The sequence below is a fragment of the Microcaecilia unicolor genome, chromosome 12 (genome assembly GCF_901765095.1).
Source record: "Microcaecilia unicolor chromosome 12, aMicUni1.1, whole genome shotgun sequence".
In the NCBI taxonomy this organism is placed as follows: domain Eukaryota; kingdom Metazoa; phylum Chordata; class Amphibia; order Gymnophiona; family Siphonopidae; genus Microcaecilia; species Microcaecilia unicolor.
This window is the reverse complement of record NC_044042.1, coordinates 74,674,117-74,693,948: the sequence shown is the minus strand read 5'-3', so window position 1 is coordinate 74,693,948 and position 19,832 is coordinate 74,674,117. Positions and strand designations below refer to the sequence as shown.

Here is a 19,832-nt window from a genome sequence, read left to right as displayed (position 1 = left end):
GTGTGTAGGAAAGTGCCATCTTATCCATTGGGGGGGGGGGGGTGTAGTGGGGAAGTGAGCAGAGGTTGAGCATCAGGGTGCCATGAGTTCTTAAGACGTTAATATAGTTTGTCTTCTAATTATTTATTTATTTGTTACATTTATGTCCCGCATTTTCCCACCTATTTGTAGGCTCAATGTGGCTTACACAGTACCGGAGAGGCCTTTGCAGGCTCCGGTGTGAACAAATACAGGGTTATGTTGTGGTAAGATCAAGTTCTTAGGGAATCGGAGAACGGAAGAGTTGTGTTATGTCCATTACGTGCTTTAGTTTTGTTGTGTTGCAGAGATCATATGTTGGATCGGTAGGGTATGCCTTTTTAAACAGGTTAGTTTTTAGTATTTTCCGGAAGTTTAGGTGGTCGTTCGTAGTTTTCAAGGCTTTTGGTAATGCGTTCCACAGTTGTGTGCTTATGTAGGAAAAACTGGACGCGTAAGTTGATTTGTATTTGAGTCCTTTGCAGCTTGGGTAGTGCAGATTTAGGTACGTTCGTGTTGTCTCCAATTAGGGTCAAATAATCTGACAGTGTTGTTAATGCTGCCAATGCCCCCTTATCCCACCTCCTACCACAAGGAGCCATTAGGGTGGCTGGAGTCTGCCACAGTAAACGGTGTAAATGTGCTTAATGGCACGTAGGGACTTTAGTGGGGAGATTAGAGCTGGGGGGAGTGGGACAGGATTAAGGACAAGTTCCTGACACTGAGGCCCAGATGCACTAAACTTTAACAACCCTCTAACGACCCTGTAACGATGAAATTTTGAACCGTTGCATGCACTAAAGGCATTTTCCGACGATGCTAGCAGCTAACGAAAACGGAATGCAAACGAGTCTCTTCCAATTCAAACATGAAGAATTTGCAATGCACTAACCATACCGACGATTATAACGAATCACTTACCGTCTGAAATTTAACGTGAGCTCAGACCTGTCGTTAAGGCCTGAGCTGTCATCTCCCCGCTTCCCCCTGCACCTTAAATTCCATGCTGGCATGTTGAAAAACAAAATAAAAACACAAAACGTGGCTCCCCGCTTCCCTCTGCATAAAAAACAAATGGAAGGAAAATAAAATCAAAAAAGGGAGGGGGCAAAGGCGCTCGTCAAGAGCGTCCTTCACGGACGTCCTTGCCCCCGCCCCGCCTCACCTGAGTTTGCCACTGCTCCCTGCTTCCCCCCCCCCGCATCAAAACCAAATTCAAAATAAAAATAAAAAACTTTTAAGCCCAGATTTTAGAAACTTTAATGCTGCCCCGGCACCCCTCCCTTTCTCTGTTTCCCAGCTCCGCCTCCCGCCATTCTCCGCCCCCGTGCGCCGCCCCCCTGAGATCGTCCCCTCTGCTCCCGCCCTCCTTCCTACCGGGCCCGCGCAGCGCCTCTCACCTTTCTGTGAAGGCGCTGCACGGGCAAGAAGAACAGCACAGCTGATGCCTCTTCCAGTCTTCACGTCTCTCCGCTCCTGGGCCCGCCCCCGTCTGACGTAAGTAACCCTTACGTCAGACGGGAGCGGGCCCAGGAGCGAAGGAGAGACGCGAAGACTGGAAGAGGCATCAGCTGTGCTGTTCTTCTTGCTCGTGTAGCGCCTTCACAGAGAGGTGAGAGGTGCTGCGCGGGCCCGGTAGGAAGGAGGGGGGGGGGCCCGGTGGAGGGGGGGAGCGGAGGCGACGATCTCAGGGGGACGGCGCACGGGGGCGGAGAATGGCAGGAGGCGGAGCTGGGAAACAGAGGAAGGGAGGGGTGCCGGGGCAGCATTACAAGTTTCTAAAATCTGGGCTTAAAAGTTTTTTATTTTTATTTTGGTTTTGAAGCAGGGGGGGAAGCGGAGAGCAGTGGCAAACTCGGGTGAAGTGGGGCGGGGGCAAGGACGTCCGTGAAGGACGCTCCTGATGAGCACCTTTGCCCCCTCCCGAAACACACGTGTTTGTGTTTTGGTTTTTTTTTTTGGTAGTGTTGACATTTGTGGCATGCGCAGAGCAGCCAGCATAACGCTCGGCTGCTCTGCGCATGCTTTAGGGGCTGATTATGGACGGGGATTACACAGGTTTGATGCATTGTACTTTACAGTACCGCACCGAACTTGTGAGACTTGTTTTTTTGGTGCATTCTTCGTTTTTTAAAATTCGTTAGGGACTTTAACGTTTTAGATTTTTTAACGTTTGGTTGATGCATCTGGGCCTGAATTTCTCCTGCATGTGTGCTGTCAAGTGAGAAACCTGTGAGATTAGTTTTTCCTCCTGCTTTGGACTGTACACCTTTGGTTTGTTTTTTAAAATCCTCTCGCTGTGGAAGGAAATTATTTGTGTATGGGGAGAGCAAATTTCTAAGCAGTTTCTGCAGGTAAAATATGTTTTATCATGTAAATCTGCACTCTGAAAATGCACTGGGTGCAATTCTCTGCATGTATTTTCCCTTTGAAAATTGGAGCAAAGATTGAGGGTGCAGACTTTGCACTAGTATGGCTATTTTGAAAATTGGGCCCATAATAGGCACATTTATCTCATGTACACTACAACCAATTTCCAGGAGAAACCAGCAGTGTTGCATCTCTTTGAAGATTATCAGCTGCAGAGTTCACACTTTTAGTACTGGCATTCTCTGTACCTACTGTTTATGTGGGCTGGTGATAAAGAGAGCAAAATAACATGTATATTTGAAAATTTCAAATGTGTATTCTGCTTTGCTCCTTCAGTTTAAATATCTTCCGTCTGCATTTCCCCAGGAATGACTAACTTGCTTAAAAGTCTGAAAACTACAGAAGCCCTTGTAGAGAAGGGTAGTTTTAAGCAAGGCCATTTCATTTATTATAACCTGCCCATTTGTTTTGGTTCTGGACAATCTACAATAAAACATTTATAAATAATAAAAAAAAACAAAACATATAAATTACAAACACATCAAAAATTAACAAGCCACAATACATAGAGATAAAATGTCTGATATTTAGCGCTATTTAACTGGTCAGAACGGATACTGACCAGTTAAATAGCCGATATTCAGTGGGGGTTAACGGGTTATCCTCTGCTGAATATCCGCGGCTGGTGGATAACGGGCTATCCGCCAATTTTTAAACCGGGTTTGGCGCTCATATTTGGCCACTTCAAACCCTGGTATATCTTTGGCCGGTTTAAAGATAACCGGCTATGTCTGATAGCTGGTTATCTTCAAACCGGCCAAAAAAAACCCTGGATATTCAATGCCGGTCACCGGAAATGGCCCGGCATTGAATATCCAAGCTCAGCGCGTACTGCGGGAGACGGCCCAGCTATCTCCCGTGGTTTGAATATCGGGGCCAGAAACACTAATCATTGATAAAACACCTGACCAAAATAAAAATCACGGTTTCACTGTTTATCCAGATCACTGTCTTTGAAACTGGTGCTGATACGGGGGAACTCTATGTATGTATGTATGTATTTATTTATTTATTTGTTGCATTTGTACCCCACATTTTCCCACCTATTTGCAGGCTCAATGTGGCTTACATAGTACCGTCAAAGGCATTTGCTCAGTCGGTTGATAACAAATACAGGTTGCATAGTGATCGTATGAGGTATAAGTGGAGGGTCGGAAGGGATGAAGATTGCGTGTTGTCCAGTACGATTATAGTCATGCCGTGTTGCTGGGTGAAGAGGTTTACATGGGGTCGTTGGGGTAGGCCGTTTTGAAGAGGTTGGTTTTTAGTGATTTCCTGACGTTCGTACATGGTGCCGAACATTAGGCGCTACTTCTGTGCCGATTGTTTCGCACAGAAATGGCATTCTAATGGATGAAAAGTGCGGAAACGAGGCAGAAGGATTTATAGAATAGCACCCAAGTGTTTCTGCACAGATCTGCAAAGGGGACGTAACGATGGGAGGGATATGTGTGGGTCTGGGGCATCCTTGGAGATGCGTGCAGTGTTATAGAATGGGTCGGATCCATGCACAGCTTTCGTGGTGGGATTTACACCTGGTTTCAGTTGGTGTAAATCCTCGCACCCAAAGCTGAGTGTGGATCCTGGTGCTGCATGTATTCTATAAAGGGCCCCCATCCTGGAACTCCCTTTATAGAATACCGTTCAGCGCCAAATTTTTTTTTCGGCACCAATTGTTGACGCCACGTATTGAATCCAGCTCGTGTCTAGATGGGACTTGTAAGCTCAGAATGGGACAGGATTAAGTGACACATGTGGTAGTGAAAGAAATGTATCAATAAGAAGGAGTGAGGTCCAATAAACGAAGAATCCAAGATGGAAAATCAATTCAGTTTATTGAAAGGACTCAGGGTGTCGGACTTGATGTGGCCGTGTTTCGGCAATAAAGCGTACATCAAGAGTCTACAGACTTCCTTATGGTGTGAAGATTTCACATCTCCATAGGTCTTACAGGACCTCCAACCTGTACAGTGACCCCCATGGAAATAGGAGGTCCTGTAATGCCTGCAGACTCCTGATGCAGGCTTTTTCGCCAAAACATGGCCATGTCGAGTCCAAGACCCTGAGTCCAAGTTCTTTTAATAAACTGAATTGATTTTATGTCTTGGATTCTTTGTTTATTGGAACTCACTCTTTATTGCTACTTGCTCACCCATGAGGACTTGCTGCTGCTTTGTTCTTCCAGTGAAAGAAATGTTGCATTTATTCAGTCAGCACAAATAGAAGTAGGGTTGACATTCTTAGGTCTGCCCAGCAGAAATCCCAACCTGAAGTAGCAAGTTGTGCCATCCAATCATTCAAATCTTAAGCCTTTCATTACAAGTTGGCTTGGTCTCTTGGGAGCTCTTTATAGCTATTGTCATAACCGAAGGTGACAAAGATCTCTGTCTGTTATCCTAGCAGTGAACATGGTCTCATAGATGAAGGGCCTGAATTTTTAGGGCTAATCTTATATTTATGCAAATGTCTTGATTATAATTCAGAGCCTGAGGAAGAGGAGTGGCTTATGGCCAGGAGCTGTTCAAGTTTCACCGGGTGTCTGAAGCTGGGAAAATCATTCCCCTATCTTTAGTAGATTCTGCCCAGTGGTTTTCCTAGGAACCTCTGTGGCTCACAAATCACTCTGCTTGATTTTGCTATTGAAATGAGCCATGCCTGCCTTGCAACGACATAGCTAGGAAGACATCTGGTCCTGGCACATGTGTATTATTTCATAGCTTTAGCCCTTCGGTCTTCTCTTGGTTAGATACCATTTCTACTCCCTTTTTTCTGGGCCTATTCCTCCATTCCACCCCACCGTGGGGCTCCTCCTGTTGTTGGCACCCTTCTTAATTGTAGAATTAGCCCACGGAGGCTAAACAGAGACTGAGTCACTCATGTCTTGGTTCTGACTTAGTTTCATTGTGATTTAAATTGCTAAGCAGGCAGATTTGGATACAGAACCAAATTATTAGTCGTCTTGGGTAGCCGTGTCAGCTCCTAAGTCTCTATGGCGTTTCACAGATCTTTGAAAAAAGATTCACAGGGGAAGCAGGGCAAGCTGATGGGCGGTAAGGGCATAGCCATCATGAACATTTGGCATCAGAATGATGGGGTGTGGCTCTACTACCTTAAATGTTTGAAGGGTTGGGACCAGAAGATTTTATGAGTCACACCTGAGCAAGTTGCTGGACAACACCTTTAGTTGTATCTGTGTGAGTGTGAAACTGGAGTAATCAGATTCTTGGCACAAGCTTATATAGGTCAATCTTCTGTGTGAGGTGCTCAGGAAATCTCCTTAAGAGCTTTCTCTTTAGCTATGCTGGATATCAAGACAGAGTCAGTTGTGAGGTAGTCTGCTCTGCTGGTAGTTCTTTTGTGACTGCTCATGGAGGCCTGTTTTTCCCATGTTATTCATCTGAGAGATCTCCCTTCTCTGCACCTTTTCTAATTCCACCACCATGGTACGATACAAAGGCAGTGAGGATGTTATAATGCCTTTGTATCACACCATGGTGCGACCGCACCTCGAATATTGTGTTCAATTCTGGTCGCCGTATCTCAAAAAAGATATAGTGGAATTAGAAAAGGTGCAGAGAAGGGCGACGAAAATGATACAGGGGGTGGGATGACTTCCTTATGAGGAAAGGCTAAAGCGGCTAGGGTTCTTCAGCTTGGAGAAAAGGCGGCTGAGGGGAGATATGATAGAGGTCTATAAAATAATGAGTGGAGTTGAACGGGTAGATGTGAAGCGTCTGTTTATGCTTTCCAAAAATACTTTTCAGGATAGTAGAAAGCCCATGGCTTCCGCTGCCCAAACTGTTCTGGCAGACCAAATTATTTTCACTAGGGGGCATGCGATGAAGCTACAATGTAGTAAATTTAAAACGAATCGGAGAAAATGAGATAAAATTTTTATTCACTCAACATGTAATTAAACTCTGGAATTCATTGCCAGAGAATGTGGTAAAGGCGGTTAGCTTAGTGGAGTTTAAAAAAAGGTTTGGACGACTTTCTAAAGAAAAAGTCCATAGACCATTATAAAATGGACTTGGGGAAAATCCACTATTTCTGGGATAAGCAGTATAGAATGTTTTGTACTTTTTTGGAATCTTGCCAGGTATTTGTGACCTGGATTGGCCACAAACAGGATGCTGGGCTTGATGGACCTTTGATCTTTCCCAGTATGGCAATACTTATCACTGGCCGGTTACTGTTCTTCTGCTGCCACACATTCATGTCCCTTGATTTCCCTGTTCATAATTTGGACATTTCAGTTTGTAAAATGGAGGTTAATGCTGCACGTAGTGTCACTCCACCACTATCAGAAGATGTAGGGTCCAGAGTTGTTGGTTTCCTTGGCCCAAAGAGAGTCTTTCCAATCCATCCTGGGATAAAGGATTCAGGGAGAATTTTTCTAGCAATAACCTGGAAAAGAATATAGATAGGCTCAACTGGGTTTCAAGTCACTCATCTTTTACATTCTTACACTCGGGGTGAGGAGGAAAAAGAAGTATCTACTAAATTTCAAATCAGTCACTCAAAGCCTCCTTTAAATGAAAAACACAGTTCATAGTCTCTTTGAAAATAATGTATAATTCATTAATTTCATTAGAAAGGAGGATTCAGGCAAATAAGGTCCCATGCTTCAGCATTTGCCAATTAAAACCCACTCCCCACATATGCAAATTACCACAATGTCTCTTTCTCTCTTAACAGTCCAAAAACAAGTTCCTTAGGTTTATATATATACTAGTAAAAAAGGCCCGTTTCTGACACAAATGAAACGGGCGCTAGCAAGGTTTTCCTCGGAGTGTGTATGTTTGGGAGAGTGTATGTGAGAGTGACTGTGTGAGAGTCAGAGTGAAAGTGTGAGTGTGTGTGTGTGAGAGAGAGAGTGAGTCTGGGTGTGAGTGTGTTTGTGAGAGTGTGTGTGTGAGAATGAGAGTGTGTGCAAGTGTGTATGTGAGACACAGTGTGAGAGTGTGTGTGTGTGCAAGAGAGAGAGAGTGTGTGTGAGACACAGATTCTCTGTGAGAATGAGTGTATGAGACCAAGCGAGTGTGTGAGTGACTGTGTGGCACATAGAGAGTGAATGTGATACATTGTGAGACAGAGTGTGTGAGAGTGAGAGTCAGAAAGACATTGTATATGAGAGAGAGAGTGTGAGCCTTGCCCTCCCAATCCATGCCCATCTGTCCCCTGCCCCCTCCATTCATCCTTTTCCAGCAATTCCCCTCTCTCCCTGAGCCCTGCCATCTCAATCCATGCCCATCCATGCTTCTCTGTCCCCTGCCCCCTGCATTCATCCTTTTCCAGCAATTCCCCTCTCTCCCTGAGCCCTGCCATCTCAATCCATGCCCATCCATGCTTCTCTGTCCCCTGCCCCCTCCATTCATCCTTTTCCTGCAATTCCCCTCTCTCCCTGAGCCCTGCCCTCCCAATCCATGCCCATCCATGCTTCTCTGTCCCCTGCCCCCTCCATTCATCCTTTTTACAGCAATTCCCCTCTCACCCTGAGCCCTGCCATCTCAATCCATGCCCATCCATGCTTCTCTGTCCCCTGCCCCCTCCATTCATCCTTTTCCATCAATTCCCCTCTCACCCTGAGCCCTGCCATCTCAATCCATGCCCATCCATGCTTCTCTGTCCCCTGCCCCCTCCATTCATCCTTTTTACAGCAATTCCCCTCTCACCCTGAGCCCTGCCATCTCAATCCATGCCCATCCATGCTTCTCTGTCCCCTGCCCCCTCCATTCATCCTTTTCCATCAATTCCCCTCTCACCCTGAGCCCTGCCATCTCAATCCATGCCCATCCATGCTTCTCTGTCCCCTGCCCCCTCCATTCATCCTTTTCCAGCAATTCCCCTCTCTCCCTTCCATGACCCCCCCTCGCATCCATGCTCTTCTGTCTCCCATGTCCCAGCATGTCCTGCCCCCCTTCTTTCCCCCCCCCCTTCGCATCCTTGCTGTCGTTTCTCCTCTGCCCTCCCGCTCCCATTGTTCAACTGCCCACCCTCTTCTCTTCCCCCTACATCCTTTTTTTTTTTTTTAATTTACCTCCGTGGCGGCGGTTCCGGCAGCGCAGCGTCAGGGAAGGAGGCGGCGCTCCCGACGTCTAGCCTTCCCTTCGTTGTGTTCCGCCTTCTTCTGACGTCATCCTTGACGTCAGAAGAAGGCGGAACACAGCGAAGGGAAGGCTAGAGACGTCGGGAGCGCCGCCTCCTTCCCTGACGCTGCGTTTTTTTTTTTTTTTTGCGCCGTCGACGTCATGACGTTTGTCCTGGACGTCATGACGCTTGAAGCGAGGGCGGGGCAGAGACGGCTGGCAGCCTGGCTGGCTTCACACCACGAACGCCACGAACCCTTCAGGGAGTGTTTTAGTGACTTCAGAACGTTGTCCTCATTAGAACGTTCACGGTGCGTTTTATTATATTAGATATATATGTCCAGCCTCTTATTATAACTGCTTGCTTCCACTTTTGATTTCCAAAAGAGTTGCTATTTTTAAAAGTCCACAACAAAAAAACAATTTCCTTCAGTCTACTTGTCAAAAGCCCTTTCCCTGCCCAGATAGCATGAGCCAGGAAAAAGGAGGAAGACCACCATCCACTTGTTTTCACAGCCAGTTGCCTCCCCAACTGGCCTTCCTACAAATGGTTTCAGCAAACAGCCGAAAGGGAAAGTACCTTAGGTTTCATAAGGCTTCACCTAGGGTTACCATACGTCTGGTTTTACACAGACGTCCTCTTTTTGAGGACATTGCCGGGCAACCGGGTGGGTTTTGCCAGCCTGCCTGTTTGTCCGGATTTGCGGATGAACGGGCAGGCTGGTGGGGGCACGGGCAGGTGGGCCTCAGGGTGTCCTATCCTCCCCTACCCTTTTTTACCTTAGTGTGGTGCTCTGGTGGTCTAGTGACCTCTTCGGAGCAGGAAAAAGGGGGGGGGGGGGAGGTTCAGGGCAGGAAAGGTCCCCCTCTTTCCTGCCCAACACGTCTGCAGACTGTCTTTCTCCCGGCGCCGATTCAAAATGGCTGCCGAGAGCTCAAGCAGCGGCAGCTTTGTGAGAATTGTATGTTACCACTTTACTCAGATTATGAACCCAGTTCTTTTTAGTATAATTCTAAAATACATGAGACATGGAAGTCCATATCTGACGTAGAGACTTGGACTCCTTTATAAAACTCTGCTTTACATCTCACAAATATCCCATCAAACTGTAAGCCAAACCGGTCCCTATCTTACAATCTTATACACCCCCCCCCCCACCCCCCCACCAAGGGTTGAGCGCCCTTTATAAAATATCACATATCGCTAATTCCTGCACCCAGATTTGGGTGTCAGGACTTACGCCTGCTGAAACAGGTATAATTCCTGACACCCAGTTCGGATGCGCATCTGCGGTAGTCTGTAACACTGAGTGCAGATTTATGAAACGCCCCTGGCCTATGCCCCGTTTTGGATTGTCCGCTACGGGATTTGGGAATGTAGCTTTCTAGAACAGTGCCTGGCCAGATGCACGCACAAATCCAAATTGGTGCCAGTTATTCACATTAATTGGGTTGTTACCCATGTTAGTTGTGCATACATCTCAGGATTGCACCCAAATGCGGGCACGCAAATTTGATCACTCTTTATAGAATCTGGAGATAATGTGGGGCATCAGCAAATAAAATCTCTCCCAGTGAAATTTTAATCAAGTTCTTGTTTTTATACTCACACCATAAAACCAGGTCAAAGGTGACATTTCAGTAGCTGAAAGCCAGAGACTGATCACAATGTATGTGATAAAACAGAGAGAGGGAGCAAAGCACAAAAAAGCTAAGAAACAAAACAAAAAGCACCAAGGGCCTTCAAAAAAGGGGGAAATGAAGTCTTTAATCATATGCGTTGATGAAACAATACTTAAATGGACCCATATAAGTATTGTTTCATCAATGTATATGATTAAAGACTTCATTTCCCCTTTTTTTGAAGGCCCTTGGTGCTTTTTGTTTTGTTCCACACTGTATGTGAGGCACATTTGGCCAAAGGGGGGTTAAATTCTTTCCATTCCTAATACTCAGGCATGCCTGTCAGAAGCACAAGGTGAGATGGGCCTGAGGTTACAGCTTTATGTACAGAAATTTACAAGGTTCTCTTCTTCTTTTCTGTCTAGTTTTGTGTTCGGAGAGGGTCGGCAGAGTTACAAAAACCTACCATGACATCGATGCGGTGACCAACCTCCTGGAAGAGGTCTGTACTGTGCTTTTGTTATAGGGGGTGGAGGGGGCTTTTGCCGTTCAAACATTATCCTGGTCCTCCAATCCTGCCTCAAATAAGCCACGTGCAGCATCGGATTAGCAAAAGGGAGTCCCAATGCCCAGCACCTCAGGTCTGCAATTCCCTTTGTCTTGGTGGGTGAAAGAGAAGAAATGAGACGGATACAGGCAAGGGCATCTACTGCGTGCTTGTCCAGGAGGTGATGGGTTGCCCTCAGAGGTCCTCCCTTGTCATCACGCTGAGCTATTTGTGCAAAGCCCTGGGAGAGCAGTGCTACTTTCTGATTGGCCAAGAAGGATCAAATGATTTTGGTGTGGTGGCATTGTCCCCCTTGGCATTGTGGTTCAAACTTTTGATTCTGTCTCTCCTCGGATTTTCTTGTGATTCTATTGGTGGGTGTCTGTGTGAAGTAAGAGCTGCGGCTGTACACCCTGCCTTTTTCCAGTAAAAATGTGGCTATGAGTGGTGCAGGAGAGCGGCCTCTGAGGTCTTGTTTTCCAGTTGGCAGGAGTGACATCCAGTTCCTGTTTTTGCAGAAAGAGCGAGATCTGGAGCTAGCAGCTCGGATTGGACAGTCACTGCTAAAGCAGAACCAGTCCCTGACGGAGCGGAACGAATTCCTAGAGGAGCAGCTGGACGTAGCCAAAGAAGAGGTAAAGCCCCCTATCCCTCTACATATCGGGCCTGAGTTCTGCCTCTTGGCATGTACTGCAGCAATTCTGTCTGATGGTTCTTGCTTTCTGGTCTGGTTTTAAACAGCCCAGAAGGCGTCCTAGTAAAGTGCCTCTGGCCACAGACTGTTACAATGATCAGACTAGTTATATTGGGGGAAGGGGCTGATATAAAGTAGGGGGAACATTCCTAGGTACATGTTAATAGAGGCTCACAGTGCTCGATCCCAGCTCTGGTTCTGATTGAGCTGGAAATATAAATATGCAGAAGGAAACCACCAGGTCAAAAAAGAAAATAAAATCCAAACCCCCCCCCCCTCCCCCACTTGCGAGAATTGCTTTGTGCAGGCACAAGTTGTCAGTTGCTGTTACAGAGTCCTTGGACCCTGTTTACTAAACCATGTGCTAACTTTTTAGTGTGTGCTAAAAATTAGTGTGTGCTAACGATAAAGACATCCATTATATTCCTATGGGTGTCTATCATTAGCGTGCGCTAAAATGTTTATTTTTGTTACATTTGTACCCCGCACTTTTTCCCACTCATGGCAGGCTCAATGCGGCAGACAATGGAGGGTTAAGTGACTTGCCCAGAGTCACAAGGAGCTGCCTGTGCCGGGAATCGAACTCAGTTCCTCAGTTCCCCAGGACCAAAGTCCACCACCCTAACCACTAGGCCACTCCTCCACTGCGTGCCTACAGCGCAGCTTAGTGATCAGGGCCCCAAATAAGCTACCTCGCTCTTTGGTGGAGAAACTAGTCAAATCCTGTTTATTTTACTGTCCTCCTCCTACACCTGCCTTCTGGATTGACTTTCTTTCTTTTTGTTTTTTTTTGTTTTTGTTTTTGAATCATTCATCTTTATTAGAAGACAAGCACAATATACAACAAAGCCATTGAAAACCAATCTTCACAACACTATGGGGTCAAAAAACAAGGAACCCTTGTACACCTAGAACCAATTACCCCTTACCAACTCGTATTAATCCAAATGGACTCCCATATTACAAATTAACTCCACCACACCCCCTTCCAACCCCTAACCCATCCTCTCCAATCCCCCCTTCCCACAAACTTTCTAGTAACTGTAGTTCAATTTCAAATAATAGGGAATATCTATCTATCTATCTATCTATCTATACACACACACACACACACATCCATGCAAATGTCGCTCTTCAAAATATAAAGCATAGAAATGTGAAGATGAATGGCCTCAACTGGACATTATTATGGAAGAAGGCAGGGTGGGCTGAGGAGTGCGGATTTGTTCTTTCGAGGGAGCGCTGAAGAACTACGGTGCTTCTTCTGGTTGGGGGTTGTTATGGTGCGCGTGGGGGTGGGGGGGGTACCCGGTCACAATAGTCCTGACAAAATGACCCCCGACAAAATAGCCCCTACAAAAAAAACTCCAAACATAATAGCCCCTGACATAACAGCCACGGTCAAAACGGCCTGCCCATAATATAGCCCCCTGACAAAAGGGCCCGATCAGGCTGCCCAGAATATGGCAGTGCATTTTTTCCTAATAATCTTACCTTGCCAAACAGGATAAGGTTGGTAAGACTATGAAAATGATAATATTGTATTGGTTTTTTTAAATTAGCATGTTGATGGAAGAATAGTTTCCTTAAACAGCAGAACAGATGATGAATACCAGTTGGTAGCTATAGAATTTTGTTTATTTATACGTGCTTCATACAATGCAATGCTGGTAGGAGCCTTTGTCAGTGAAGATTTCACTTGTAGTTTACCATCTTTTTTGTGATGTGTTATTTCTTTCTAGGGGGCCATTTTGTCAAGGGCTATTTTGTTACAGGGTTGTTTTGTCGGGGCTATTTTGTCAGGATGCTGGGAAAGGGTATTTTGGAGGGTTTCTTATTTGTGATTTTTCTATGATTGTGCAATGTTGATGGTATTTTTCTAAACTGTTTTCCAATACACATTTATTGATACAAAAAAAAAGCATAGAAATGTGTGTGTCTGCACATATCTGTTACTTTCATTTTCCACTGTGGGAGACCATTCAGTTTGAAGTGCTATTTGTATTTAACATGGTGCTGATTGCTTCATCAGGGATCAGCGCTGCTCAAATGTGGAAATATAATAAAACCAGCCGTTGAGCCCGTAAAAACGGGCTAGTAAAGGAAGGGGGGGGGGGTTTGAAAGCCCCCCCCTCCGGATAGGTCGCCGCCGCCCCTCCCCCCCCCCGGAGTCGCCGCTGCCGCCCCCCCCCCCCCCCCCCCCCCCGGAGTCCCCTCCGCCACCCCTCCACCCGGGCCGGGTACCTGGCTTCACTATTCAAACCGCCGGAACGCAGCACACAGCTCATCTGAGCTGCCGTCGGCCTTCCTTCTTCTCTGCGTGTGTTCCGCCCTCGTGTGACGTAACGTCGGCGAGGGCGGGACACAGGCAGGTAAGGAAGGCCAACGGCAGCTCAGATGAGCTGTGTGCTGCGTTCCGGCGGTTTGAATAGTGAAGCTAGGTACCCGGGCCGGGTGGAGGGTGGGTGGCGGCGACTCCGGGTGGGTGGGGGGAGCGGTGGCGACGGCGGCTCCCTCACTCGCAGGTGCGCAGGTTCCCTCTCTGTCACGCCCCCGTCATCACGTATTGACGCGGGGCGGGACAGAGAGGGTCTCTACTGCGCATTTGCGAGTGAGTACGCCTCTTGCCATTTATATGTTTGATAAATGAGTGCAGAGCAAAGTAGATATTATTAACATATATCTGGGGATTTTAAATGAGACAAAGGAACTAAAACACTGGGCTGAAAGTTTAATTTAAAACCAGATGAAGAATTACCATAAGGGTCTCTTTAGGAGCTGGACAGCTCTTACTAAAAAGTCAAAGACATCCACCCAAAATATTGTGGAAATGCAGCTGATTCTCATCAGAGCGATCTGTGTATTGGGACATTGAGACATAGTTTGTGGCTCCGTGTGGTCTCTGCTTTGACTCAGGACTTTTAAAGCAAACTGCAGCAGATGTCTGAAAACTTCAGGTTGAACTGGGCTAATACTAAAGAGAGATTGCTGTGGGTTCATCCCCACTCCCAGCCTAACTGCCCCATCTCCCCTTTGCACTTCCAGACTGCCCAGCTGCGTCATGAGGTGTCCATGCGTGATGACCTTCTGCACGTCTTCACAAACAGCACAGAGGAGAGCGAGCCTGCCCCTGCCATTTCCCCACCGTGAGTTGCTTTCTCAAGGCAGGATGCCCATCACCGTATGGCAGAACATAGGAACACTGCGGTTCCTCAGGGTCTTCACCTCCTCCCGGGCCTCATTTAACATATCCTTACATTCAGCATATTTCTCCAGCAGATCTTCCGTTCCCAGGAATTTGGTTGGTGGGTGGAAAAAACTGGGCCTATGTGAGGGGAACCAGTCTCTACAGATGATGCGGGCTAGAAGGTGTTGCAGGAATGCCCCTGGGATAAACAGGACATTGGGCTGCAGCTGTTGGTGGGGAGAGAACGATGGAAAGGGGGTTATGTGTGTGCTTCTGGTGCTCACTCTTCTTCCTCTTTCCTCTCACCAGACTGAGGCGCTGTGAATCGTCCTTTGCCCTGCAGTACCACTTCCAGTTGGATGGGCTCCAGCAGAAGCTGAAAGAGCTGGATGAGGAGAACCAGAGATTAAGGAGCAAGGTGAGAAAAGGAGGCGTGGACAAGCTCTGGCTACCTCTGCTTTGCATCATTCACCTCTAGAAACTTCATTAGCTTTCATCCTGGAGCTCAAATATCTCTCCCTGTCTTCCCTTCCATCTTCTTCTCACTTCTTAGGCCTCGAGCATAGCGCATGAGACATCCCAGTATGAAGAGCAGGAGGAAGAGTTGATGATGGATTGCGTGGAGCAGTTTGGTAAGCTTAGTAGTTAAGTTTCCTTCTGTGGAACTCTTCCTCCCCCCACTAACAGGGAGAGTGGGATCACCCAAGTTCAACTTCTGTCCATTACCAACCTTACTGGGAGAAACCACTTCTAGGTAGTAAAGGGTATCCCACATCCAGCTGGATCCACCAGTCAGAGTGCCAGTTAGGGAGTATCCTCAAAGGTTTTGGCTTATGGTAAAGACAGGTTTTCACTTGTGAGTCACCTGAGACATTCAGCTTGTGTCACAGGTCATCAGATAGATGCCAAGAGTTCATTGTTTCCTTGTGAGGAGTGATCAAGCCTTAAAAGCATTCTGATATAATGCCCGTCTTGGAGCACAAATTGTACGTGCATGTGTGTTCGTCTCTGAAGCTTTAATGAGCTTATGGTCCTTGTTCTTGTCTTGCTGGTGTCTCAGCTGAAGCCAGCAGGCAGGTGGCGTTGCTATCGGAAGAGCTGGTGCGGAAAGCAGAGGACACGGCCCGGCAGCAGGAGGAGATCAGCCAGCTATTAGCACGCATCGTGGATCTCCAGCAGAAGTGCCGCACTGTGAGTCCCGCGCAGCGGGGAAGTAGAGATTGTGTGTGAGCGTGGTGTCAGACACTGTCTTCTTCTCCAGCCGTAAGTGTGGCACCTTTCCCCCTCCCCCCCTGTCTTTTTACCCTGTGTGCATCTCTCTGTTCCTTTCCAGCTGTGAGCTGGACTGCTCCCCAGCACCCACCAATTGTCTTTCCAACTCAGTTAACTGGAAAAAGCTGCATTTCATGCGATGATTTCCAGCGAGTGTCTGGTATTTGGATGGCACTTGAACTGAAGGTTTAAACTGGCACTTTTCCTAGGTTCAGCAGCATCTTCTGTCCTGTGTTCACAGTGTTCTGCGGAGAGCGAGGAGCTGCAGCAGCACCTGTCAGCCGCTAAAGAAGTTCAGCAACAGCTGCAAACCGAGGTTAGGGTGGTGGCATTTATTTGTAATACGGGGAGGAGAGATTCTGGGGAAGGTGCAAGGAGGGCTGTAATTAGTACATAAGTACATAAGTACATAAGTAGTGCCATACTGGGAAAGACCAAAGGTCCATCTAGCCCAGCATCCTGTCACCGACAGTGGCCAATCCAGGTCAAGGGCACCTGGCACGCTCCCCAAACGTAAAAACATTCCAGACAAGTTATACCTAAAAATGCGGAATTTTTCCAAGTCCATTTAATAGCGGTCTATGGACTTGTCCTTTCGATGAAGCTGTAATTTCTGCTTGGGAAAGCTGCAGTGAAGGCAGGGCCGGTGCAGACCACTTCAGTGGGCCCCTCTGCCCCCCTCTGCCTGCCACCCCCACGCCCACCTGCACCCGCCACCATAAGCCATAATTTATCAGTTTAGAAAGAGGTTTAGAGCTCTGGGAACCCCACCTCACCCCATATGCATCCACCACGTCCTGCCCTTGCGGAAACAGGAAGTGACATCAAAAAAGGGCGGGACGCGGTAGCAAGGAGGCTCTGGGCTTGGCAGCTGACAGGTTATGAAAATTGCTGCCGCTGCCTGATGCTCTCTACTGAAATGTGGATGCACATTAAGGTACGGAGCAGGGAGGTATTCCGAGACAGGAGGACAAACGTGCCAGAGTTGCGGGGCAACTAGGAGCGTGAGGCCCTGTGCAACTGCCACTGTCGCCCCTGCCTAAGACCAGCCCTGAGTGAAGGATGGGGTGTTGTGGTTTTGTTCTCTGCATAAAGCTGTACCTCTTGCTTGTTCTCTAATCTTTTTCTTGGGAAAGCTGCAGTGAGAGTGGGGTGTTGTGGTTTTGGATCGGGCAGTAATCATTGCATGTTGAGGCTCTCTGACTTCTTTCTTGACTCCTTTTAATTGATTCTGGGATAGAAAATAACACATTTCCCCCTCCGGTTTTTGTTTCTCTTGCCCCCTCTGTCCCTCAGCTTCAGGATCTGCAGGAGAAATATGCTGAGTGTAAGGATATGTTAAATGAGGCCCGGGAGGAGGTGAAGATGCTGAGGAACCGCAGTGTCCCCAACAGCACTGTGAACTGCTACAGCTCACTCAACATCTTTCCCCTGGTGAGCAGCTCTGAGCGGCACCCCAAAAGTCCAGCCGCTACTTCTGAAGATTGTCTGGCCGATATTTAAACTCTGTGATCAGCGTTTCTTTTAAATTCCTGGATTTGTAGTGCTGGTTGTTAACTGGATAACAGAGCTGCCAGAGTTATCCGGAGAATGGTCATATTTAGTGCCGCTATCCAGATAAGTTAAGATTGTAACTTTTCTGTGTTGTGTTATCCAGATAACGCTCCGGATAGTGGCACTGCATATCGCTCTTACCCTGATAATTTCTCTGTCCGCTCCCTTACTGCCCCAGCACTGTCTGACTGATGTCAGGGCAATCTGTAATGTCGATGGATGATCCCATCAGATACTGCTACCTGGAGAAGTGCGTTGTGCATTTTTCAAGGTACAGGGCTTGAAGGCCTCTCAATTCTGATTCTTCAAGACTCCCCCGCAGTTCATACTCTGAACTCCAGTCCTACTGGGGGGTCCTGGACTGGATTTGGGAACCACCATCTGTCCAGATTTACCCCTATCAGCTAGACATGTCAGTAAAGTGTCTGTGAGCCCACATCAGGGACCCCCCCCCCCCCCCCCCCCCCCGTGTGCTGTTGTAAAGTGTCCATAACTCCTGATCGGGGACCACAGGCCCCTGGGTGTGTTGTCGTAAAGTGTCCGTAAGCTCCAATCAGGTACCACAGGTACCCGGGTGAGCTGTCGTAAAGAATCCGTAAACCCCGATTGAGGATCACAGCCCCCCCTCCCCGGGTGAGCTGTTGTAAAGTGTCTGTAAACCCCAACTGGGGATCACAAAGTGTCCGTAAGCCTTGGGTATGGTGTTGTAACATCTCCGCAGCCCTAATTGGGTTGACAGGCCCCCAAGTGCTGTCGTAAACCCTGGGTTTGCGGTTATACCTGCCCTGTGTTCTGACGCAGTTTGTCCTAGCTTGTCCTTGAGGCAAGTGCTTGGGGAGCTGGTGGTTTTGTGACTCCACGTTTACCTGTGTGTGTGCTCCATGTCATGTAGGACTCGCTGGCTGCTGAGATCGAGGGAACCATGAGGAAAGGCCTCGACAGCTCAGCCCCCTCGGAACACAGGTGAATTGCTCTGTCTGTCTGTCTTTGTTCCTTTTTCTTCTTGCTGCACCATATGCCTGAAATAGATTTCTTGAGTCAGTAGATCAAACTCAGTGTCTGGCTGTATTCAAATCCAGGCTAAAAGACCATCTTTTGAGGCTGCTTTTAACTCCTAAGTCCTATTCGCTTGTTCAGTTCCCATCTTTCTATTAATCATTACCATCATAGATAATTCTCTAATCACTTATTTGTCCTGTTTGGCTGTCTTGATTAGATTGCAAGCTCTGTGAAGCAGGGACGGCCTCATACTTGTCTAGTGTACAGCGTTGTATACATCTAGTAGTGCTATAGAAATGACAAGATGCTAAGTAGTAGTAGTAGTAGAGGCCTGTTTTGTGGATATTGTTGGAAGGGGAAATGGGTGGGCTGGACAGTCTGGGAAGTCTTTATGTGCTGCAATTATTTGTTTCATACTGGAGGTAATGTTGGTCTTGGAGATGAGGACTGTATCTGAATTGAAAAAGCATGAGACAGACATGGGATCTTTTAGGCGAAGGAAGAGATAGTGGATGATAGGGATGGGCAGATTGGATGGGCCGTATGGCCTTTATCTGTTGTCATTTTCTATATTTCTCTCTCTCTCTCTTTCTCCATATATCTCTCGCTCTGTATCTATCTATCTATCTATCTATCTATCTATCTATCTATCTATCTATCTATGAACTGCTTTGGTAGTAGGTATCTCAAGTGTTCAGATTAAAGGACTACAGACATTACAAAACTCTGCAGTCTGATTCCTTTGTTCTGCTAAATGTTTTGATCATGTTACTCCATTATTCCTGCAACTTCATTGGTTGCCCTTCCCCTATTTTAAAATCCTCTGTTTGGTCCACAGAGCCTTTTCCCTCTTTCTTCCCTCACTATCCCATACACACAATCCAGATTACTCAGGTCTTTTGACTCCCATGGTCTGTTTTTTTTACTGCCCCCAAAATGGCTTATCTAGAATCCACTAGACATTCTGTGTTTTATTTTCTCTGCCCAAAACTGTGCAGTGATCTTCCCCCGCCTATCAGGACAGAATCCTCATTTAGAACATTTAAGTCATTACTTAAAACCTTTTATTTTAATCGAGCGTTCGGACTCCAGCATTAGAGAAGGTCATCAAGGCTGATTTATCTGTGGTTTTTATTGTGTGTATTTGTTGTTGTCACGGTTGTTGATTTCCTATCGTACTCTGGACTTCTTTTCCCTGCTATGTTTTATGTTTCTTTTTATTTTATTGTACTGTGAACCGACCTGACCTTGCCCGTTCAGAGAGGGCGGTGAATGACATACTGCAAAAAGACTTTATATCAAATCAATGACTTCTGTGACCTCTGAACAGTGGCGTAGCAAGGGAGGGGTGGTCTGTCCCGGGTGTCAGCTCAGGGGGGGGGGGGTGTGCTCCCTGCCAGCTCCCCCCCCCCCCCCGGA

General features: G+C 47.1%; 1 protein-coding gene across 1 annotated transcript in view; it reads left to right on the top strand.

Annotated features, from left to right (window-relative positions):
* Positions 1 to 19,832, top strand: part of LOC115481393 (trafficking kinesin-binding protein 1-like) — a 159,084-nt gene that overhangs the window by 109,072 nt on the left and 30,180 nt on the right. The window contains exons 6-14 of the mRNA XM_030220480.1: positions 10,586 to 10,662; positions 11,226 to 11,342; positions 14,447 to 14,547; positions 14,898 to 15,006; positions 15,142 to 15,220; positions 15,649 to 15,779; positions 16,102 to 16,176; positions 17,157 to 17,294; positions 18,307 to 18,377. Coding sequence (XP_030076340.1) covers positions 10,586 to 10,662; positions 11,226 to 11,342; positions 14,447 to 14,547; positions 14,898 to 15,006; positions 15,142 to 15,220; positions 15,649 to 15,779; positions 16,102 to 16,176; positions 17,157 to 17,294; positions 18,307 to 18,377 — 898 coding nt within the window. The remainder of the gene's footprint in view (positions 1 to 10,585; positions 10,663 to 11,225; positions 11,343 to 14,446; positions 14,548 to 14,897; positions 15,007 to 15,141; positions 15,221 to 15,648; positions 15,780 to 16,101; positions 16,177 to 17,156; positions 17,295 to 18,306; positions 18,378 to 19,832) is intronic.